This window comes from Pyxicephalus adspersus, chromosome 7 (genome assembly GCF_032062135.1).
Source record: "Pyxicephalus adspersus chromosome 7, UCB_Pads_2.0, whole genome shotgun sequence".
NCBI classification, from domain to species: Eukaryota; Metazoa; Chordata; class Amphibia; order Anura; family Pyxicephalidae; genus Pyxicephalus; species Pyxicephalus adspersus.
Window position 1 is genome coordinate 49,324,208 of NC_092864.1, and position 25,021 is coordinate 49,349,228.

At 35.6% G+C, this 25,021-nt stretch overlaps 3 protein-coding genes across 3 annotated transcripts; all 3 read left to right on the plus strand.

The window, feature by feature from the left end:
- The first annotated feature begins 4,535 nt into the window (after nucleotides 1–4,535).
- Nucleotides 4,536–5,965, plus strand: HOXD11 (homeobox D11). The gene is made up of 2 exons (XM_072416816.1): nucleotides 4,536–5,133; nucleotides 5,733–5,965. Exons 1-2 carry the CDS (start codon nucleotides 4,536–4,538, stop codon nucleotides 5,963–5,965), a joined length of 831 nt encoding a protein of 276 aa, XP_072272917.1.
- Nucleotides 5,966–11,975: 6,010 nt separating this feature from the next.
- HOXD10 (homeobox D10) lies at nucleotides 11,976–14,908 on the plus strand. The gene is made up of 2 exons (XM_072416817.1): nucleotides 11,976–12,736; nucleotides 14,054–14,908. Exons 1-2 carry the CDS (start codon nucleotides 11,998–12,000, stop codon nucleotides 14,329–14,331), a joined length of 1,017 nt encoding a protein of 338 aa, XP_072272918.1. The 5' UTR covers nucleotides 11,976–11,997; the 3' UTR covers nucleotides 14,332–14,908.
- A 2,955-nt stretch (nucleotides 14,909–17,863) lies between these two features.
- Nucleotides 17,864–20,310, plus strand: HOXD9 (homeobox D9). The gene is made up of 2 exons (XM_072416818.1): nucleotides 17,864–18,514; nucleotides 18,863–20,310. Exons 1-2 carry the CDS (start codon nucleotides 17,911–17,913, stop codon nucleotides 19,102–19,104), a joined length of 846 nt encoding a protein of 281 aa, XP_072272919.1. The 5' UTR covers nucleotides 17,864–17,910; the 3' UTR covers nucleotides 19,105–20,310.
- The last annotated feature ends 4,711 nt before the right edge of the window (nucleotides 20,311–25,021 follow it).

Here is a 25,021-nt window from a genome sequence, read left to right on the forward strand (position 1 = left end):
TCAAGATGTGTGATTGAGTAAGGGACTGTCTGTGCACCGTGGACTTGCCTTTTACACTTGGCAAACGTACTGAGCTTTTAAATGATTTTAACAGCTGGAAGTTCAGTGTGAGTTGTGTATTCCCAGGACACCAAAACACACACAGCACACTATGTACATAGCTACTGCTGGGACACATAGCTGCTTTCTCAGACGACCTGGAGGGTTAATGAATAATCCTGTTGTTTAATCCTCATCAAATATATACTACAAATCAATGTATTGAATCAGAAGAAACATGTTTAAAAGTGTTGTGATCGTCACATTTCATTATTTTTAATTCATACACAACCTATAATATTTCTGCTCTGTTTTTGATAACTCTTATGGGGTTTATGTACTAAAATATACACTGGATCGTATTTTTAAAAAATCCCAAACTATGCTGAAAACCAATATATATTAGGTGAGCGTATTTCGTACTCCTTTAGTAAATCATCCAAAGAAAATTCTGACTTTTCTTAATGTTTTTTTAATCTAGTTCTCAGTATATTACATATAGTTAGCAATGTACATATTACATGTAAAAGATTCATCACGTGCGTTTGTGTGTATAATGTTATAAAAGATTCAGTTCTATGTACTCTTATGATAACTCATACACAAAATATTCTAGTTGCATGTTCAGCCAGAAAACTGAAATTAGACAAATGTTATGTATGTAACCTTCAGTCCACTAACAAGTATTTTTTGTAGATGAATAAAAAAAAACTAATATCGTTGCAGCACCGAGGAATAATACAGCTTCTTAATACCTGACTAAAAATTACACCAATATGGACTTGTGTATCACACAAAACAATGGATGTGATGATAAGATGTATTGTGTATGAAGTAGGCGAACATGCCTATGTAAGTGGAAGTGATATGCAGGTATACACTGTGAAACTAAGCCCTGTTATTTCTTGTACAGTAATGTGATTTCCTTATTGTTGTGTTTTTTAGGACAATGATGTACAGATTAGTGTATAGATCATTCCATATGATCCTGTGAAATGTAGAGCTGGGCTAGACAAGTCTAGACTGTGTATATAGCTCAGCACCTTGAGGCTGCCTGGCAAATGGTGGAAGCTGGATTTTAGTGTACAGCTGTTAGTCTGAAAACGCACACATATGTTTAAATGGTAAGGCTTTGCAGTGGCAGCTAAACAAGCAAAAATACCTACATTGTGAGGAGGAAGGGGGTAGCTTTCTTGCAGAACTGTGGTGGCAATAAATGAAATGACTCAGAATCTCTTCTCCAGTCAGTTTTTACGAGAGCTGCCAGACAGCGTCTGTTCACGTTCTGCAGATACTAGGGGCGCCATAACAAAGTTAAGGTCAAGTTAGTGTCTTATCTTGGGTGGCACAAACTATAGCACGCTATCTCCTCTATTCCCAAACACATACAACCAGCTTTTTCTTTATGAAATAGGGCTGTTATACCTCATTTCAACACTTGGAAATGTCACTGAGAATTAAATACCTTTTCAGTCTGAAAATGATTGCAAATGTTTCAAGACATCTCATGGTAACGTATATATCTGTATTTGTCGTGTATACGTCTTCCATATGCAATGTGCACACGTCCAACATTGGCTGTTGTCTCTGTGTGTGACTTCTGCATCTACGTATGTGTTTGTGCTGTGTGTGTAGTGTGTTATGTCTGTTTGTGTTTCCTGGGTGGTGTTTTGTGCGCTGATACACAAATCATACAAGGTTATATAACGAATACCTAATATTATGAATATATTGGGATCCCAAGTATGACTGGGCATCTCAGTGCCAAATTACAATTTATAGTGTGTGTTGTGTGTTATAGGAGAGCACTGGCCAGGCTCCATTATTGCTCGTTATATGCAGATAAGACACTTACTACTATGGAAATTGAGTTTAGGGTATGTATGTGTGTGTGTAACATGTATGATATATAATAATATATATATAATAATAGGTATAATATATATCCCCTGTCATCACTGCAGCAGGAGCGTGTACATATGTGTGAAGAATTTGGTCTGATTCTGCAGTGAAGATATAATTTATTATTATTTATTTGTATCACATAAAAGACTGCTCACTGGTTATTTGATGATCAGCGGGGTATAGCCCTCCAGATATCCACATGTGTATGTGTGGTGTGTATGTGTCGCATGTGTGTGGCTCTTCTCATTGTGTATATGGACCTATATAGAGATACTTCTTAGTACTCTTTTGTAATAAAATGGAAAAAGTGGAAATATTCGTCTATGCTAAATCTCTCAGAATGAAATGAAACCATAAACTATAAAAGTTTAAAATAAGCTAAAATATCCGCAGACATTAACAATAGCTATGTAGTAGGTAATATTCAGGACAGCCGGTATATTCCATATTATCCATGGATCTGTGTCTTGATGTGTGTAACGATTGGAAAGCAGCGGCCATATTCCTCATCTAATGTATTTGTGACTAATGGTGGGGCTTTTTTATGGTGGCCTTTCTTGGTAGCAAGCTCTTTTTTTAAATCTTCGCAATTTTTCCTAAAATCGCGCCTTTGAGTCTTAGTTTTTGTGATTTAGCTTTGTAATTAGGTATTGTGGTGTCCTAAACTTCCTCACTGCTACAATCATTCGATTTGTATGATCTGATCTGCAATACATGTATGATCTGTTGATCAAGATGGCCGGTGTGTGCATTTCTTTACTGTGATTTTATTACTTCTCATACAAGAACTCTTTTTACAAATTCAGTCTGATTTACTAAAGGAATTGAGAATATTCACTTCAAACATCTAATCATTAAAAAGCGAATTCCTGTTCATGTATGTTATCTGCTCACGATTGGACAATTTAAGTTATTATTCACACAATTTATTGTATGAAGATTCTCAGGTCCTATAGGTAACCCGCCAGTCTGTGTTATATATGTATTATATTGTGTTCTGTATTATATATGTGTATAGATGGGTATTTATTCTATGTTGCTATTATTTATTTTTATATATCGTATATGTGCTGGGATATTTTTTTCTTTATATATTTTTTGTCTTTGCTCCTGTGCATGTTCTATGTTCTGATTTATACCCTATTGGAGGTTTTGCAGTATTATTATTTTCTTATAGTTGGGAGGTGTTCATCTAATAAGGAACTACATTATAGATAAATCGTCGCCACGACCTGAAATAGATAATTAAATGGATAGATAAACATATAGAGATGGAAACAATCAGAAAGAAAGGCTGTTAGATACAAATTTGGAAAGATAAATAGATAATTCGAGTTTCCAGGGTTTCAATTGTAATCTGCACAGCTGGTTTCGGTGACAATTGTATTATGAAAATAATTATGAATATAACTTAGGGTGTCATGGTGTTCTGTACGGGGCTGAGTCTGATTTTGAAGTTGTATATATATAAATATTTAAGGCATTTAATTGTATATTTGTTCTTGTGGAGCCTGACGCGGGTATATGTCTCTATGGATATAGCTCTCTGTGTACATTGTTCTATTATTATTATTATTATTATTATTAATATTATTATTATTATTATTACTAATAAACAGGATTTATATAGCGCCAACATATTACACAGCGCTGTACATTCAATGGGGGTTGCAGATGGCAGATAGATACAGATAGTGACACAGGAGAAGGAGAGGACCCTGCCCCGAAGAGCTTACAATCTAGGAGGTCTTCATGGTAGACATTCTAAAGATGGACTAGTGATATTTTTTACTAATATTTGACAAGTGAGGGCTCTGATGATCTGTTATGATGAAATCTAGATATATTCCCACATTTTATAAGTGTGTATTGTATGAAGGCTTGGGGTTGTCTGGGAGGTTGAACTCTGGGCACAAAATGCTCGTTTTCTCCTTTATAATATATCAGATCTCGATGGAGGGATTGTATTTGTGATACAATTGTACATTTTATTTGTATATATCATTGGAGCATACATGGTTCCTTAATGCTGTGATAATGAAAGCCCTCATTCATTCCCTGTAATGAAATGTGATATTGTGATGCTGGCTTTGGTTTGGCTGTTTATTTGTGTGTAAACCTTTGTATTGTGGTTATAATCCTAAGCTTGGTCTGTGGAATACGATGTTTTAGCTAAATATCAGGGATCTGTGTGTATAAATAGGGGGAATAGCGCTGATCTTGGTCGGTGGTTGCTACTGTACAAGGCTGTGTACAAGCAGCAGCTATAAATATATGTATATATGAAGATTGGGGGCAGGATAGAAATGTATGTTGTTCTGTATAAAGCAATACGTGTGGAGGGGATCAGTGGAGCACCTTTGTGCAGAGTGGAGGGATGTTTCATTCTGCAGGGCTCTTATAGATATAAGGACATTCTACATGGGATCACGTGACATAATTACCACTAGAATCAATCAAGATGAATTGCACGTCAGCACACGTTCACGGTTTTTTCTTAGTTGATGCTGTCCAAGCCCTCTTGAGCAATAGATGGATCTTGTTCAATGCAGTGAAATCTCCTTGTTGCTTTCAATCGCAAAAAGGGAGAGATGACTGAGTTTGAGAATTGCAACAACAGTGCACCCAATATGTATCTGCCTGGCTGCGCCTACTATGTATCTCCATCGGATTTCTCCACCAAGTCCTCGTTTTTGTCCCAGTCCTCCTCCTGCCCTATGACTTTTTCCTATTCTTCCAATTTAACTCATGTGCAACCTGTGAGGGAAGTGGCATTCAGGGAGTATGGGTTGGACCGCAGTAAGTGGCAGTACCGGGGCAGTTACCCGTCGTATTACCCCAGTGAGGATGTGATGCACAGGGACCTCATCCAGCCTGCGAACAGGAGAACGGATGTCTTATTCAAATCGGACTCTGTCTGCAACCACCATGGACCTTCCAGTGCTTCATCTAACTTCTACAGCACAGTGGGTAGGAATGGGATGCTTCCACAGGGCTTTGACCAGTTTTATGATTCAAACCAAACCTCATCCTACCAGATGGATGCAGATGAGCAGCCTGCAAAATCTGAGCTCAAAACTTCCAACCCAAATAGCAAAATCACCTCTACCCAAGATAAGAAAGTGACAAGCGACAATAGCCCCGATTCCCCTTCTGGGGAGGCTGCAACAGAGAAGAGCAACAGTTCAGGTAGGCATCAATTGAGGGCAAGAGTACAAGGCCAACACTTTGTCAGACTCCTTTTTATGTGCTATTTTATAAGCATTCAAGGGTTTTATATATCCTATAAGGTTCCTTTTACCGTTGTAAAGTGTGTTTACGACAGGGAACTAATTTAAGATGAAGATAGCCTTTTGTTGAACATTCTCCCTTTCGTTATCATGTTTTACGGATTATATTGCATTCTTTGGTTACTGTCTTACAATGGAGGGTTATATTCCTTTCAGCATTGGTTGCACAGCTTTAGTATAGGCATACCAATAGCACAATATCAGGAGCTTGTAAACATGATAGGAGTATAAATGTACATCTGTATTTTCTGCAAGTTTAATGTACAAATAGATTTACATATATATGAGCCATACATGTTCACATTGAGCTTTGATCTATGCGCCCTGTGTAATTGTTTTATTTTTTTTTAAGATTTTCTTTTTTTTATTTACATTTTTTTAATTTTAGATAATACTCCAAGTGAGGAATATTTTAAGAACACATTACAGCATTACATTATACACACTCCTTTAGTAATTATAATAAAGCAATGTTTCTTTCTCAATATAATCTGGCAGCTTCCCAGCGGCTTAGGAAAAAAAGATGCCCTTATAGCAAATATCAAATCCGGGAGCTGGAGCGAGAATTCTTCTTCAATGTGTACATCAACAAGGAGAAGAGGTTACAGCTGTCCAGAATGCTGAATCTCACTGACCGCCAAGTGAAAATTTGGTTCCAGAACCGAAGGATGAAAGAAAAGAAACTCAACAGGGATCGACTTCAGTACTTCACTGGAAATCCACTTTTTTAAAAGGAAAAATGCACAATTTATTAACAAAAAATAATAACAATATTTGGGGATCCCAGCTTTCATTTTATTTGGACCATGATATCATGACAGGATTTCCAAATCTCTGGAGGATGCCTTCTTGGTAAGGAAAGGGTCTTAAAAACGTCACTTACAGAATGCAGCCAATGGTGTGTTTTTTTCTTCCCTGAATCTATAACACTGATTATACAGTATTAGACTGACTGCAAGCAGCCAGGGTGGCTCCCAGCTACCATAACTACAGTGACTACAGTACATGTTTAATTAAACGAGCTTTACTAATATATATATGTATATATATATATATATATATATATATACATATATATATATTCTTTTTCTCTGTGCACGACGACTAATATGTTCTATTGTGGAAATTGTTTTATGGTGAAAATGGTGTTACTTGAACACATTGCATGAGTTTCCATGTCTCAAAGGTCTTAAGTATCTCTGTCAGCAATTTATTGCATTATATAACCCCACCATATGTACATATTTATTAAATTTTCAATGTTATTTTTTACCAACCTGAATACGTTTTCTATAATGTTCATTATTCAGTCGAGCAATAGAAAGTATGATCTTGAAAAAGAAAAACTGGCGATCATTTTTTAAATGGTTTAATTAAAGTGTGTGTAATGTAGAGCCCCCATTTTCCAAAATCTTACATCAGCCGCTTGCAATCCTTAATTTTATTATTTTTGTATATTTTTATTACAGTCATTTTAAGCAGTTTGTAGAAAATAGGATGACATTTGGTGTTTTAGGATCAAACGTCAGGGTCTGGAAAAATCTGTTTATTTTGTGAGCTTAAGAATTTGGTTGAGCTTATTCCTTTACACTTTATATGGCGTGACCTACTGGGCTGTTTACAAAACCTTGAACTGTCTAGACAACACAATAAAAGTAGGGGATCCAAGCACCATAATTGGGTTATATTAGACACCTTCTGGTGGGCTAACAGCGATTTCCGCAAAGTGCAATAAAGGAAGAAGTGAGAAAGGGGGCTGGTTCCTTCAATGGCACTCAGTGGGCGTTTTTATCTTGGCACAGAGCAAAGTTAGACAAGGACTAGGCAACAGACCTACAATAAGGATCCCAGAACAAAGGCAGAGGGAGAAAAAATATATTGTTAAGGAAAAAATGCTTCAGTTTGTCCAAAAACTAAGCAGTTGCCTTTGAACTTCCAAAATGTCAAGGTCATCACCTTTCACCTTCCCGAATAATTAAATGCCTTAAGGCTCTCTTATTATTTTGCTTAGCTGCCACCCACTACTGTGGATTGAAATATCTTCACTCTAAAACATTTTATTGTAGAAGTAAATCACTAAAACAACATTTTTTTCCATCAAAAAAGCATTGAAAACCATGACTTAAACATAACGCATTGTGTAGAGTCCTTTATGTTGTATTTAGTTTTGATGTCATATCGAAAACAACGAAATCAGAGAAAACTATATATATTCCTATAGCACACTCTAAGTTCGTTCTATCTAACATGATAATTACCTATCTCTATCATGATGTAGCTTCTTGTTCACCAAAATATATACATCTACTTAAGAATCTTTAATAATATCAAAAGTAGAAAAAATCATATTAATAAAATAATAATCAATGGCGGTAACTGTAGCTGGAGTTTTATTTTCTAATTTTATATAATAAAATAAAAGCTAAACGTTAGATAAGAAGAAAGAATAGATAGATAGATATATAGATAGTTGATAGATAGATAGATAGGTAGATAGATAGATAGATAGATAGATAGATAGATAGATAGATAGATAGGTAGATAGATAGATAGATAGATAGATAGATAGATAGATTTATAGACATACATGTAATTAGATTACATTTGGATTCCTTTGATATTAAACCTTTTTTGCAATGTTCAGCCAGAACTACAAGGTACCGCTTGCTGTGTTATATCCTGAATTGACCACAAGAGGGCGACTGCTGCATTGCAAATTGCTAAAATGTTACCTCTTATATCACAAACCTTGTCACATAAGGTTTCTAGATTTTTCTCTAGAGCAACGGTTCTTTTGAAATATTGTTCAAGTAATACCTATTTCAAGGCTTGCATCGTTGCTACCATGTGCTAAAAACTGCAATACAGAAAACTCACTAAGGGCAGAATTCTGATCTCAGTTAAACAAAGAAATGTAGAAGACTTATGTCTCTAGAACCTGCTGTATTCTGTGATGCTAAATAAATGGTGGCATGAGTATGGATTTTGGGGGATGCTATTTATGCATTTACATTTCCCAGATGGCAAAAGAGCTAACATGATGAAAAAAGTGCAAAGAAAAAGGAAACAAGATGAACGCAGGGTGTTTATTGTACCTACCAGTTCCCTAAAATGTTGCAATGAACTAGAGGAGACTTTTGTAGTGAGGTATTTATAACTAAGTATACCATGGGCTGCTAGAAAATCATGTCTAAACACGTACAGTTTATTTTTTACATGAACTCTAACAGAATATTAAAATAATAACTGTATGGTCTATCGTTCCAACATTTTAAACATATCTATCTATCTATCTATCTATCTATCTATCTATCTATCTATCTATCTATCTATTCTATCATTCAAATATCATTCCGTGTTTGAAATATATGCAAAGAAAATCTAGTAAGCTACAGAATAATGAAATCTAATGACACGCCAGCACTTGTCCCCTTCCTGTAAAAAAAGGTAGAGTAAAGCAGAATATATTTTTTTTGTATTATTAAGACTCACATTACAAAAAGTGATCAGCTGCTTAATGAGAAGAAAGAAATGACAAACCATTATTCCAAAATAATGAAAAAAAAATGTGTTTTTATATGACTAATAAACACTTATAATAAGATAAAACCTAATTCTCATTTTAAGAAATGTATTTCTTTACGGAGATGTATCCAGTTTTCTGGATTATATGACACATGAGAGTCTAGGAATTAAACTGCATTTAAAAGAATATTGTTTTACTGATTAGTTTTGATTTTAAATATTTTTTAACCAATCATGTGTCTATGAAAGCGCAGAAATGGCTTCAGGTGCAGAATTCTAAAACCTACAAAAATTATATACACAAGTTATATGGTCCTGTGATTGCAATGAGATAGAAATATTCTATATAAAAATTGCACGTTGTCTGTTTATCTTCCTGATCTATTCCTTCTTCTTTTTAACCAAACATTCAGAATATTACTAAATTGTGTGTATCCAAAAATGATGGCGGAAAATTGCTTTATGTCAGGATAGGTAAAATTATATATATATATATATATATATATATATGTGTGTAAGAAAGAGAGTGATTAATACAGGTATAAACATATATGTGTGTGTGCTATAGACCATGTTTATATAAATACATAAAATATGCATTATATATCAAGTTATCTATAGCTATTTATCTATTATATATATATATATATATGTATATATATATATATATATATAAACATACATATATAAGTGTGTGTGTTCATAAAGTAACACACATAGAAATCGTTTCTGAATGTCAGAAAGTTTTTTACTATTATGAGATATGTTTTGATGCATTTTGATGTGGGGGGGGGGGGGTAATTCTGTTACATATATACATTTCCTTATGTGTAATTAAGGAGTTGTGTTTGCGTATTTGCGTACAATTGTATAATGTTTCTTTGCTATACTTTACCATTCAGTTTGTATTATTAAAAACACCACAATTTATGTTACAATTCTAATATAATTACAACTTATCTTAGTATTATTATTTTTAGATAAAATGGGATAACATTGACATGATATGTGGTAGTGAATTTGATTAGTCATGGAAGATGGACATGAGTTTAGGATTTCATTGAAGCTAAATGTCTGCAATGTGTGCTGTGTTTAGGAGGGAGGTATCACCCTTGTGTTTTATATTGCATTTATTACATTTTATACCTTTATAAAGTAATTGAAGCGGTCTGTGGATAGTTATAGTATGTGATTACAAGCGGTGCCCCTTTTGTTTTAGATACCTACAGAAACAGCCTGCTTCTTCCTGACAATCCCTAATTGCTAAACCTTAATTAGGTCATTGGTAAATGCATATATTTCTGTGGGCCGGGAATAAACATTACTGCGTCGTACACCACTAATATATACAGTTTAAAGCATGGCGACTGGGTGAGCCTGTACTAAGGTGCTATTATAAAAACGTTGTAATTTTATCATTTTAAATTACCTAATTTTTAATTACACGTTTTTTTTAATATCTTCTAAAGTAGAAAGAACGTGAGAATGTGAATGTCAGTACCTAAGCAGATCCAAGGCTTCATTTCATTAGGTAGACATCTCCTAAGGGTTATTTTGTAAATGTTCCTTGAGGTTCTGTGCAGAATAGTCACATACAAGCGATTTAACAACACACCACACAAGGCTTTGCAACTGCAGTTGTAAAAGGCAGTGGCTCTTAACCTGACAATGATGTTGTATTTGAACAGCTGCGTGAGGGTTCCATTTTATCAAAGGTCTGTCTCATTGCCACAAACCCAGACATTTTATTGTTTTAACTGCATAGGAAATAAAAATGCCTGCGAAAAAAGGGGGTCTTAAAAGAAGCAATGGTACTTGGAATTTTCTCATTTCTGAACTAATGAAACTCAGGGACTGTCAACTTTTTTTGGTGCAGCAAATTATAAATGTTTATTCATTGAAGTGTTTTGTTAAATAGAATATAGGGAAATATTGACAATTTCTGCATTCAATGCAGCTGAATGAGCTGAACAAGCGATGCCTATGGGCCATTATTCTTTTATAGGAAATCATCTATTTAATCAATATTGACACCTTAAGGTTAGGAAATTTCCTACATAACATATGGTCATCCTGGTGCATGCAAACCAAAACGTTAGGCTTGACAGTTTGTGTTAAAACAAAAAAATGACCTTTTTTTCTTTGCTTGAAGTCAAGAACCAATGAGATAATTTTCACTAATTCATATTGAGAATGCCATTATGCTAAAATTCGCCCATGAATCTTATCCTTTAGTAAGTTTCGATTGATTTGTTCATAAAATATCTGACCGTGTGTGGTAACAGTGGGTATAACTCTTTAAAAAGCAACAGAGGCAAAAAATAAAAAATGGCCAACACTGTTAGGAATGCAGATGAGGGGAATATTGATCGTTCTTGATTCTTTTTAATATGTATTAATAAATTCTACAACCTTTTGCACCTTTAGGCTGCCTAGGAGGAAAGCATTTACTGAGTGCATGAATTGGAATAAAAAAAAAAAAAACAGCAGCATTTCTTCCTTGGCATAGGTGTCAAAGTCACGCCTAAAATGTGCAAAAAAGTCATATCTAAAACAATGATATTGCAATTATGTTATAGGAGTACAATATTGCAATGATATTGCTGCCTAATGGCCATGTTGTGTTCTGTAAACTTCACAAGTGTCACCAAACCAATTCTCTATAGTCTGTAGTGGGAGATTTGTTTCCTAAAACTCTGTTGCCTTTTAATTTGCCTTCCCGAGCACAGCCCCAGAGTCCTTTGGGTCAGCAGACTCTTTTATTTGAATATAAACCATTAAAGAAAAGGGACTCCTGATGTTTGATCTACTGTATTCCTAATTCTCCTTGTGTTTTATGCGATGAAATTGATTTGCTCTGTGTTGTCACCGCCTTATAAGTGCAGCTAAGGTATTTAGCTGTCAGCGACTCGGTGCAAGTAAAGGATATTTTGAATGGTATATTAAAAAAATAACCTTAAATCAGCGCAGTGCGCCAGGTCTGCCATAGAGGAGCACTTGGCCAGCACTTTCGTCCTGACTTCGTAGATGTCGCTGTTGACCATATTTGAGCTGCAGCCCGAGCTGGCCATGGACCATGTGACCTGCAGGGAGGTAGCAGCTCAAGGCCATTTTCAAATCTCATTGGCTTACTTGTCATGTGGTTGTGCAGAGGCATCCACAATTACACAGGGAATGTTTTCCTAGAGATGTCAGCCTACAAAGGACACAATCTCTCTTCTTCAAATTCCTCCCCAAAATGTCCTTTCCAAACAGCTCTCCTGCTGCAAATACTTTTTTAGTAGATTCTTTGATCAGTGCCTGTAGAAGTGACAGTTTCTATTCTAACAACGCCAGCATGTACATGCAACCTAGCTCAGACATTGGGACTTATGGGATGCAAACCTGTGGACTGCTACCATCTCTGGCAAAAAGAGAAGTCAATCACCAAAACATGGGTATGAATGTACATCCCTATATACCTCAAGTAGACAGTTGGACAGATCCGAACAGGTCTTGCAGAATAGAGCAACCTGTTACACAACAGATCCCCACTTGTTCCTTTCCTACAAATATTAAGGAGGAAACCAATTGCTGCATGTATTCAGATAAGAGATCAAAAGTCATTTCTTCAGAAGTGCCATCATACCAGAGGCTCGTCTCTGATAACTGTTCTGTTGATAACTCTGAGGTCCCCGTCCCAGGATATTTTAGGCTGAGCCAGACCTACGCCAGTGGGAAACCCCAAGAGTACAATAATACCCAAGAAACCAGTTCATCCTTAATGTTACAGCTAAACCCCCGCGGCAGCTCCAAACCTCAGCTATCTTCTCCACATCAGATGGATAAGAAAATGAATGAAAACCCGGGCAGCCAAGACTCTTCCAAAGTGTCTGCTGGGGAAAGTCCAGAGTCCAAATCTGCCCTGCAGGAGGACAGAAGTTGCCTGGCTGAGGTGTCTGTGTCCAGCCCAGAAGTACAAGACAAGGAAAGTAAAGGTCGGTATTACAAAGAACTTTAAAACCATTACATGTTGTAGCTTTTGCACGCCAGCACCATAAAACTCGGTGTAAAATAGCAGCATTACCATCCATAATATTTAATGGTACCTACATGTCAGGGTGGAACTGCCCCTGGTTCTCCCAAGTATTTAAAACAGAAGAGACTGAAAATAATCAATAGTATTTCTCATATATATGAAATCTGTATACAGGTCTGTAGACCTTAATTACACAGATAGTTTTATAATTATGTATTCAATTTTAATTAGCTGCCCCGTTATTGCAGAAAACAAAGTTGTGCTGGAAATCTTGTTACTTCTATATTCTGAGGGGTTAAAATGGATACATTTCATATATATTTATATGATCTAATATATATTGTTCTAATTACAATGTCTTAATTTAAAATGACATTTTTGCATTCCAATTCTTGTAGTAACATTATGTAGAAATCCCATCCATGTCTTTTTTATTAATATTCATCCCATTATTGTAATTGTAGCCATTGTACACTGCGGCTGTTTTCTTTCCCCAACTTCAGATATAGGGAACTCTGCACAATTTGGGAAAGTGCATGGTTTAGCTTTAAAGAATATTGTAGGATTTTAATACTGTGTTTAAAATGAACTTACAGTAAGTGTATAATAGGGCGTTAAAAATAGTTTTCAACATTTTAAGGAACCCTGTGTGTTATTCTTTAACAAACATATCACTAAGTGCATCATTTTTTTTTTGCTTCAGATGTTCATGGGCAGGGGTTACATTGAGGTTAATTCTCATGTGCATTACTATTGCATACAATGTTAAAATTGTATATATATAATCTATATCTATCTATCTATCTATCTATCTATCTATCTATATATATATATATATATACATAATTATAATATTCTGTTTTGTGTGAATGTATATATATATATATATGTACATGAATGTGAATGTATGTATATGTACATACACAGTCATATAATATATTTACAAATGTATGTAGAACAAACACACACATATATATATATATATATATATATATATATTAATACAGGAAACACAGGATCTGCTGTTAAGTTTTTTTGTGTTATTATGTGTATTAGGGGCAGAATCAGCAGAATGACATACAGAGAGAACACTAGCCATTGTAGTGTTTCTTCTATGACACTTATAACTTGAGATAGAGTCACTTCTGTCAGACAATTGTTTAAGGTTCATTGTCAAGTCTCCACAATGCAGAATGAGTTTATTAGTATTTTCTTCCTTTCACCCATTTCCTTACATAAATATATATTTTTGTTTGTTTTTGTTTTATTGAAATAGAGGAAATCAAGTCTGACACCCCAACAAGCAATTGGTTAACTGCAAAGAGTGGCAGGAAGAAGAGGTGCCCGTACACTAAACACCAGACACTGGAGTTAGAGAAAGAATTCTTGTTTAATATGTATCTGACGCGAGAGCGCCGCCTAGAGATCAGTAAGAGCGTGAATCTCACTGACAGGCAGGTCAAAATCTGGTTTCAAAATCGCAGAATGAAGCTAAAGAAGATGAGCAGAGAAAATCGAATTCGTGAACTGACCGCTAATTTGACTTTTTCCTAAGCCCACCAAACTATGTTAAAAGTTTGTCACAGCTCAGCCATTGCTCAGAAGCAGGAGAGACTATTCGAACCATGTCACATCATTTCCTGTGATCTAGAATGTGATTTTTCGTCATTTTTTAGTGCTGCAAGTGTCTATATGTACTTCCATGAGTATATAAATAATAATTAAAGATCTAGCACATGTAATTTATTTTTTCCACCGTATGGCAGGGTACAATGAAGAAAGTTTATCATGTCGTCTTAAATTATTGGGACTGTTGAAGATATCCAAGCAATGTGACTTTTTCATGTTTTTACTAAAATGCTTTTTGTGTATGTTACTTTATGGACCTTGGCATTTTAATCTTCATGAATATTCCTATTGACTTTCGGGGGAAGAAAAAGCACATTTTCTGTAAATGTCTGCTCCAAATAAGTGCGAAATAGCTGCGAATATGTTTGTAAATGTGTAGTTGATTTGACTCGTAATCCTTGTAGAAGTCTCCTTGTGATATGTGGTTATATCATTGAGACAGCTCTGTGTCCATACCGTGCATGTTCTCTGCATGTCTTATGCAATAAACTGTCTGAACGCCTGAGGTTTTTATGTTATTATTAGGACACAGCAATGTCTGCAGCCTGATAACCTTCAAACAATCAGCTATACATTAATTGCCTGTTCCTCTCAGATTTTAACTTGCCAGGAAAAAATAGTATTCATGAGGCATTCAAAAATGACTGTATGTAAAGATCAGCATCATCTATATGGTCCCGGTAAGTGGCAATGTTGTGTTTGTAACTCTGTATTACTGATCACATAGCGGTTTAAGGAAGACACAGTGTAGGAAAATGACTCACATTTGTGTGATTGTGTCCATGCTGTTGGCATTTGGATATCTGAAGAGGTATGTGTGTGTGTGCACATAATATATATACAAATATGTACACTATTTATACATATACAAGGACTATTTATACATATACAAGGATGGGGAATTTACTAAAAAAATAATAATGGTATACAGCATCCTTATTTAGCTGATGAGATATTTGACTCATTGACTTAAAACAATAGCTTCCTCTCTGCTTCTTTGTCTCTTGCCCTATATACAATTTTTCATAAATATGTGTACTTTGAAGTGACTTAAGTAGAAAGTAGGTATCGAAAAATCAGCTAATCAACTTAATAAAGGGAGAAAGAAAGAGCAATAAGGAAACTAAGAAAGAAAGAAAGTGGGAATGTATAGGCAGGAAGAAAGAAAGGAGACAATGTTTAAGTGATTTGTTTTACTTTTTGCATTTATAGTTTATACACACACACACTACATACATACATTTATATATATATTCAACATTATTTCTCTAGGTCCTTCTGTGCCTTTCCTTTTACTCTCTGATTTCTCTCTCTCTCTTTTGCCTCCCACCCTCTCAGTCTCCCCTTTCTCTGTCTCTTTTCTCTTTGTCTTCTTTCTTTTCTATGCATACACAGACAACGTGTCACGATTCCACGATTCAAGTTCATAAGTGCATCATGGGGCCAGCCCTACTGGGTTACAGAGTAACGGTAAACAAAGAACATTTAGCTTAGCATTTTTATATATTCGTTTAGGTGTTAGTCCTAATGTTGTATATAATGTTTATAGCAATTATAGGTGTCTACACCGTGCAATCATTCTTCTTCATTATATCTTGGTGGAATTGAACAGAATGTAAACTGAATTCTGTTCTAAACCTTTATAGACTCCTTTGAAAAGACAGATAACTTGAATTTTTTTTCTCTGGTCAGATTTTGGGATATGAGTGACCATTGAAAAAACCTGACCCGCATGGAGTGCAATAGAAACTTAGTTTAGTGTAGCACGAATTAGTTATATTTGGAGTTCCTTAGTTGCATCACAACCCCATTGATATGAATTTTTGGTTTTGTTTGTATGTGTCTGCTATAGCCTTCACCCAAACACACTTACCTGTAAACATCCGATTTAACAAGTATGTTCTCATACTTTACATACGCCTTGCATCAGGTTCCTGTTAAACATTGCAGGGATCAGGAAACAGTAGCACCAAACCGGTAAATTGTAATCAACGCTGATGATGCTTTTCTGGTTTCTTTTCACTAAGACTAAAGCTAAACCGAGCTTGTTGTTCTCTGTTGTATTTTTGTTGTAAGTTGGATTTCCCTACAGAAGATATGGTGGTTTATGATAGAAGAACATAGAGTTTCCTAAGCTTTAGATAAACTTCGTTTTATTTCAGGAAACAGCCCCAATAAACTTGGTCTCTTCCTGCAAATGATCACAGACTGACTTAACAACGCTGAGCTGAAAACAAATCTTTATTGCTGGACAACTGGGGTATACAGTCAGTAAGTTACTCCAAGGTTTACTAATCTCTGTATAGCACACAGACTTGTTGGAACATCTTTAAAATAAAAGCAATATTCAATATTGTAACTTAGATATATATATATATATATATGTGTCTGTATGAATGAAAGCTCGTCCAAACTGCAAATGTGTGTATTTCTAGGAGAAAAAAAAAAACTAAGTTAGTTTGTCACACACCCTACATCCTTCTGATGTTTCCAATACAAAATATGTCATGGCATTGACTAATCATAGGATTTAATGTCATTTCCTATTAAGTGTGGTGGTGGGGGGGGGATTCTGATGTTTGTGTTATTAAAGCAGTTATAGTATGCACATCATTTTTAAACCTACATATATATATATATATATATATATATATGTGTGTGTGTGTGTGTGTGTTGTGCATATGTATGTATGTGTATATATATATATATATCAATTTATATATTCAGAGAATGCACTGATACTTGAAAGGACAATAGCAAGAGCCCAGTAGCTGATCAATTCTCCAGCACAGCTTTTAATGTTCTCTTAGACCATTTGATTACAGGGCACATTAATGTATAATCAAATGCACCTCATAAAATTTTATTGAATCTCATAAAAATCATGATAGTACTCTTCCACCTGTTTTTAGAAAACACACTGAGATTTTCCTGGACTCTTCTCTGTAAATATGATCACACAACTACTGCTTGTGCTGCCTTGCTCCTTTATTTCATGATAGCTCCTTGTTTGTGGCTAGTAAAACTAGTTTTATACCCATAGGTCAATAATCTGAGCATGTTTTGCCTGGTTCTGTAGTGTGGGTCCCCACAGTTTAAAGGGTAATTAAACAAATTCAGCAAAGTGATTAAAAATGAATGGCAGGGAGAGAGCAAGGGAGGAAGAAATAGTCCCTGCTTGGCCAGCGTTCCATTTTAACAAGAAGCAGAGTGTAAAAAGGCACAAAGGTGGAATCAGGCGGTGCCCCCCTCCCCCCACCCTCCCCAATGCTTCCTTCCATATATCTCGGCTTAGTTACACTTTTATTTTTAATTGTATGTGTTTTTAATCACATCAGTCCCGTTAAGCGGATTGATTTACTCTGTATTGGTAAATATGATCACGTGGAGCCCACAACCAATGGACGGAGGATGCAGTCTGCAAAATACTATGATTGTTCTCAGGGAGGGTATTACATACAGTTAAGAGTGTAACCTTTTATATGAGTGAGAGGGGAGCCTAAAATGTCGTCAAGTGGCACCATAAGTAACTATTATGTGGATTCTATCATAGGACATGAGAACGAGGAGGTATACGGCGCTAGATTCTCCCAGGGAGGTCACACAACGACCTCTAGGCCACCAGGTGTTGGAGAGCCTTCAGATTTCTCTTCTTGCAGCTTTGCGTCAAAATCCGGCGTCTTCCCTGCGTCTTGGTCCACGGTGCACCCCCAGCCTTCCTCAGGAATGACTGGGATCTACCATCCCTACATGGGTCAGTCCCACCTAGCAGCAGAGAGCAGCAGATACACGGTGCGATCCTGGCTGGAGCCCATCTCCAGCTCTGCGTCCTCCTTCTCTGGATTTCACCCCAATGGGCGCAACTACGGCATCAAACCTGAGAGCACACCGAAAAGGACCGAGTGCTCTTCATTTGAATCCCAGGGGATCGGGCTTTCAGAGTACACGTGTAATTCCTTTACAGAAACCCCAGAGAAGCCTCCACCTAAAGAGCCTCCATCCAGCGAGGAAGGAGATAACAGTGAGCTAAAAGAGGAGAAACAGCAACCACAACAGCAGCAACAACAACAGCAACAACAGCAGCAGCAGCAACAACAACTTGACCCAAGTAAGTACAAAAAGAGAGGGAGAGAGAGGGAGAGAGAAAAGAAATTGCTGTTTGATTTATAGTCCAAACCTGCAAGGCTCTAAATGTGCAAAACTGATAGTTTTACTAACCTATAAAACCGTCTAGACGCCTAGCATATAGCCCAAGCAAGCAACAAGAGGCTATAAAATTATTCTATTACTCACATAACCACCTAAGATCAAGACATCATTGGTACTGTAAACACTCCGGGTGTATTAAGACTCATTTTATGATAATTCTTTATAAAAGCGCTGCGACTAGGTCATCCTGATTGGAAACGAATTTAGCTGTATTTCAAAGCTTAGCCTATTATCTCTTCTCTTGCAGACAATCCTGCAGCAAACTGGATCCATGCTCGTTCCACTAGAAAGAAGCGATGTCCCTACACCAAATACCAAACCCTGGAATTGGAGAAGGAATTCCTATTTAATATGTACCTCACCCGAGATCGCCGATACGAAGTAGCTAGAATTTTAAATCTCACTGAAAGACAGGTCAAAATCTGGTTTCAGAACAGAAGGATGAAAATGAAGAAAATGAACAAAGAAAAAGGCAATAAAGATCAATAACAACATCGGATACGCACTGAATGAGATCTGTACTATTGGAACACTGATTATATATATATAGGTCCAATTTTTTTGGAGATAGATGTAAATGTGTTGTGTATTTTGCAAAACCTCCTTTGATGTCAGTGCGCTTCATGATGATACTTTTTGAACTGTTTCCGTTCCAATACTTTTGTGATTGCACGCTAGAATTTCCAGGTAGGTATTGCTAGATCTTTGAGACATTTTAGGGATTGACCTCCAAGTAGTGTAGCTCAGTTAATTACGATTGCAGAAATAACGGTGGATTGTGCTACATTGATCGAAGGCTACTGTAGGGAAGTGTTAATTGCTTACATTTAACACGAATCTTTTCCATATCCTCGCGTAATGACGCAAAATAACAGTCTGCATGTAAGATATTTTACTAGTGCCGACAGATAAAGGTAAACTTGTACACTAGATTGTTCTAATAGCAATTCAGACCAACTGTTCTTTCTTTTGCTGCGATTTTATTTTATTGTGCACAAATTGTTTTGCAAGACTGCACTAAAACTGTAAAACATGCAAAAAAAAAAAAAAAATACAAAATCTGATATTTATCAGATTAATTGAATACTGATACTTGAATACTGATAACACATTTGGTTCTCAAAATTCATACAATCGCGCAAAATTTGTTATAAAAGGGTCAGTTCCCATGTTTGTTCCATGTGAGTTAGATAACATTAAAAAAATAAAACTTGTTTAGACTTGACAATGATATAAATGGTTTAGGAATAATAGTTTGACATTTGGAATTGGATGAGCACCGAATTGAGGAATATTCAGGGATAATGCACTGTTTAAGTGGCTTGTAACTGCCAAACGAATAATTCTCACGCTTCATCATAGGATCTGTATTTACAACGATTTTATTCTTTCTTTTTTACAATCTGAACGTTCAATGCCAGGGACTGTTACATCTCCCATCCGCACATCTTTTATTGGTGTATTTAAGGACTGATGGGGGTTCCCACTGTTTTTTTGTTTGTCTGTTGTTGACTTTCCACCTCCACAAATCGGAAAAAGGAGGTTATTAGGAGAGCGCTCTTATTTTTTAAGCAGAAAGCACTAAGTTATTTTTTTGTGTTTACATTTGTTTGTTACCGTACATGACTTGTGTTTGGACAATCTGATATTATAAGGAAACAAAAAAATAAAGCATTTGCCCTTGTAGAAAAAAAAGAGGTGTTGTATTTAAAGCAACTTCACAGACAGCAACATACACTTAGCATTCTTTTAAAACAGGAAGAACTAGGGTGTAATAAAGCCATTTAACCGGCTAGACGTCTGGATTTAATGGTTTTATGGTGTACCATGGTGCTTTTTTCTTTAAGGGCTTATTTTGGGGTTTGTGTCTCTTGAAAACGAAATGCTGAGAAAGTCGGATTATTCTGGTCCATAAAAGCGCATATGTCCATATTCTCCACATCCAAGCTTCCTAATTCCCATCCAACGCTGTGCAGGCCTTCTTATTTTATTATCAAGCACTAATACCTTGTTACTATCATTTTCTTAGTAAAAAGTATATATATACACAATGAGCAACCTCTGAACATGCTTGGGGGGGATGGCGGATTAGCAAAACAAATTTGACTTTCTCATCCACCAACAACGTTCTGGTGGATTCCTGTATATATATATATGTGTGTGTGTGTGTGTGTGTGTGTGTGTATATAATATATATATATATATATATATATATATATATATATATATATATTCCGACAATATTAAGAAAATATTGTAGTTACACAACTATTGTAGTAAAACGCATAATAAAATCAGTTCACATTTTTATGTAAAATATATCTAAACATTTCATTAGATTTGTACCATTTATTAAGGATGTTGTTTATTGTAAAATGTGTGTGTGTGATAGGCAGCCATCTCCCATTCATTAATAGGATGTTGAACAATGATGACCCGGTTCATTGGGCGTTCATTTTTTTTATTCCCAGATTTTATATTCTGAAAAAGAAAAGGAAGACAAATTGAAACTTGTTACATAAGCTCTAGCATATGGGTTGAAATCTCGACATTTAAATGTTGTGTAAATGACAAGGTTTGCAGCGTTATTCCTACAATCCTGATAACAGCAATAACTTCAATTGCTGTGAAATAAACATTTATGGTAAGATAAACAAATTTATAGCTCGACCGATCCGATGGTGACCACTAGGTAGCGCTCTTACTCCATTAGTTTTATAATGTAGTTGTCATGATTCTGAATGTCACTATTCATTAGATATTGAGTCTATATTAATCTTGTCTGTGTGCATGCTTAATATTTACGGAATAATATAAATAGAATATCATAACATTGAAATCATGTTAAGACATATTTACATTCTTGTAAAAATAATAGGAAACAATTGGGAATTTTAGCTGGGTGGAAAAAATCCTTTCATTGTTCCTGTGTAAATGCATCATGTGCTTTACTGTAAACCAGGGAATGCTATCACATATTAGCAATAGGGATCAATATTAGGAGGCATGCTTAGTCTGATCACTAATCCCCCTAGGATTAGTGTACCTATGCATACATTTTATATTAGATATGAGCAATATAAACTTGCTGTGGTCATGGGTGTATTTCAAAATAGTTTTTTTGACTTGCAGGCCAGGCTTGTAGTTACAATTCCACAGTTTTCAGAGTAGCAGTCTATGGTATACTCCATAAATCACATTATTCTCAAACATTTAAAAGATCAATTAACTTTATCTTTTATGTTACTTACTTAGTATAAATTAATAACCCCACATTTCCAATGCATGCAAAAAGATTTTTAAAAAATTAGGATTTTTATGACTGATATATGTACAAATGGACATATGTACTTTATGTATTTTTCAATTTTTCAAACTAACTGCTGACTTCCTGCCTTCCAGCCACCGATCTCCTGCTAACCCATGCTAGGTATTGAAAAGAATGGTGTAACCTTAATGATAGGCAGCAGCAGACATTCATGGTAGATACTAAAACCATTTGCAATAGATTCTGCATTCTCAGATGCTACTGGCAGCAACTCACTGGCTAAGCAAGCACCTCTACCTGTCAGTCACAAATCAACTGCTAGGACAAAAGGCAACTAAAGATGGTTATATTTTAATACAGTTGTAAATTTCACTTGCATAATCGCACCACATCAGGACTATAGGCCTAATGTACATGAAGGCTTAATTAGCATTTTAGGTCTATGCTTGTCAACCACTATAGACAATGTCAGTATGGTGATGGGCAGCTAACTGCTTGTAGCTAAGAAGTGGTAACCAATACACTTCATAACAATTCATGTAACCTACGCCTCATTCACCCCAAAATGGTTATTTTATCATTATTCATATATGATCATTTCAGAAAATGCTATTACAATGTTATATATCTCAGCTGGGTTGTATTATTACTGTGTGGAAAGTTGGATGGACATAAGTAGATAGAAAGACAGCTCAGATCTTTGAAAAGGTACCCTATCCTCATACCTAGGAAACTACTGCATGTTCAACCAAAACAAGTTTGTTTTAATTTTGGAGAAAATAGGGAATAGTTAGAGTTCACGTCAGGCTATTTGTTGCTTTTTCTGTAGCAATGGGGAAAGTTCCCTGCATTTCTGGTCCCAAAGATTCAACAAGAAGTTAATAGAAATCCAAAAGTGAGATTTTCCTTCAAAGATGGCTGTCTGCAGCACAAACCTTTTCCTTTACCTGATCTTCGACAGAAAACTAAAAAATGTTGAATGTTCTTTCACCTATCTTTTAAAACATGTTGCAATTGGAAGAGGGGTGTAGGAGGTGAAAACAAGTGCAACTATAATTAACTTTACCTAAAAATGGGTTTTGCTTAGCGATATACTTTGTGATGCCCAAAGACTTTCGATGACAGTGTTTTATTCTGGCCTTTTTTCTGAATCAGGTGATGACACAATAATATTAGAGCAGATCTCCATAGCCCAAAATTTGCATTTCTGGGTAACAAGAATAGACAGAATAAAAACCCTTGCTTAATACTTACTATTACTTTCCTGAAGTCTGGGTTGCCTGCACACAGCTATGTTCGAAAGTAAAGTGTATGTAATGGAGGCATTATCTAATCATTTACAAAAAGACTTTTTTTTAATACTTTTCTTGACGTGATTGAACACATCTTTATCCTATTCAATAAATATGGTGACTATTTACTTATTTCTAAATGTACAATCTCTACTCCTTCAGTAGACCAACCCCACTGTTTGTAATACTGAGAGCTAATAATTAAATTTCAACTGCATTAATTTAGTATGTACTAGCTCAGTGCTAGCAGTTTAAATAAGAAATTTTAAGCCTATCCTTTGAATACAATCAATTATTCTTGCATAGCCACTTCTACATGCAAACACATGAGGTTTTAAATACAGGAAAATCTTTTGAACTCTAAATTTCACTTTTCTGAAGGGATTGATTGGTGTAACAAAAATCTTGGAAATCTGTGCATGATAGCATTGGCTGCATGATCAAAAATCACCACTGTAGCTCTAGAAACCAGACCTGGAGAAATCATAGGATGTTTGGACAATGCAAGAACGTTTGGTTGATTTCTCATGTTCTCTAATATAGGCAACTTTAGACACACATAAAGGGCAGAGTATTAAAAAAAATAATAATATGCATGCTTGGATCAACTAAGAATACATGTTTATGTCAGTATAACGGAAACTTACATATATCTTCAGGGCTCATGATCTGATGTGGCTATTCACTTTTATACTAAGGTTGGTCACCCAGGAATGTTTAAAGCTGTTCACTGAAGCCCATAAACATTAAGGGGCCTTTAACACTTGTCTGTTGTCCTGCAGTAAAATGCATTTTACAACATGAAATTGCACTTCAAGCAGAAACCTTATTCATTCCTCTATGGTTAGTTTGCATCATTTCAGTGGAGCTTAGAATGTAAAAAAACAGCATGTATGTGGTTTTTGTAGGGGCAATATGTGAAGAATACACACAAATGCATCTAAAATACACTCTGCCCCACCCCTATATAAAAATTGTTACATGTGTGTAAACATTTACAAAGACATGAATTACATATCGAGGACATATATGAACACAGAAAAAGGCATTTTTTTTATAGAATCAAGCCGCGCATCATACTGTCAGTTCACACGGAAGGAAGAACTTGAAATAAATGGTGTCTGATAGAGGGGGTCATGACACAGACAATGCACATGGTGGGACTTACCTGTGTCTAATAATCTACATTAAAGAGATGGGGTGGAGATGGTAGCTGGTACTTTGTCTAAGGCCCAGTTCTGCCTTAATCCATTTCTGCCAACACTGATGTTTGGTTTACCACACATGTACACCACATGTAAACTGAGGGTGCTGTTCTGTGTCATGGTATCCAGTGTTTTTTTTTCCAGATATCTATAGTTTATATGATGTGTCATGATTAACCATATTTGGATTCAGTAGTTTGGGTAGCTATCCATAGAATGAGTGGTATATGCCCTCCCTATAAAAATATTAAAGATAATAAGATGTATAATAAAGCCTGCATTTGTTTTTGACCTCTGATTTACAAATCCAATATTTGAAAATACTCACCCATTATGTGTTGACCCTTAATTATTATTTTTATTATTATTAATAATATTATTATTAACATTAATAATAAACAGGATTTATATAGCGCCAACATATTACGCAGTGCTGTACATTAAATAGGGATTGCAAATGACAGACTAATACAGACAGTGATATAGGAGGAGAGGCCCCTGCCCCAAAGAGCTTACAATCTAGTAGGTGGGGGAATTTCACACACAATAGGATGGGAGATATGTAGTGGTGGGAAGAAGTGATGGTTTCAAGACAGAAGAAGATGGGTAGGCAAGTTTGAAAAATGGGTTTTGAGCGCTCC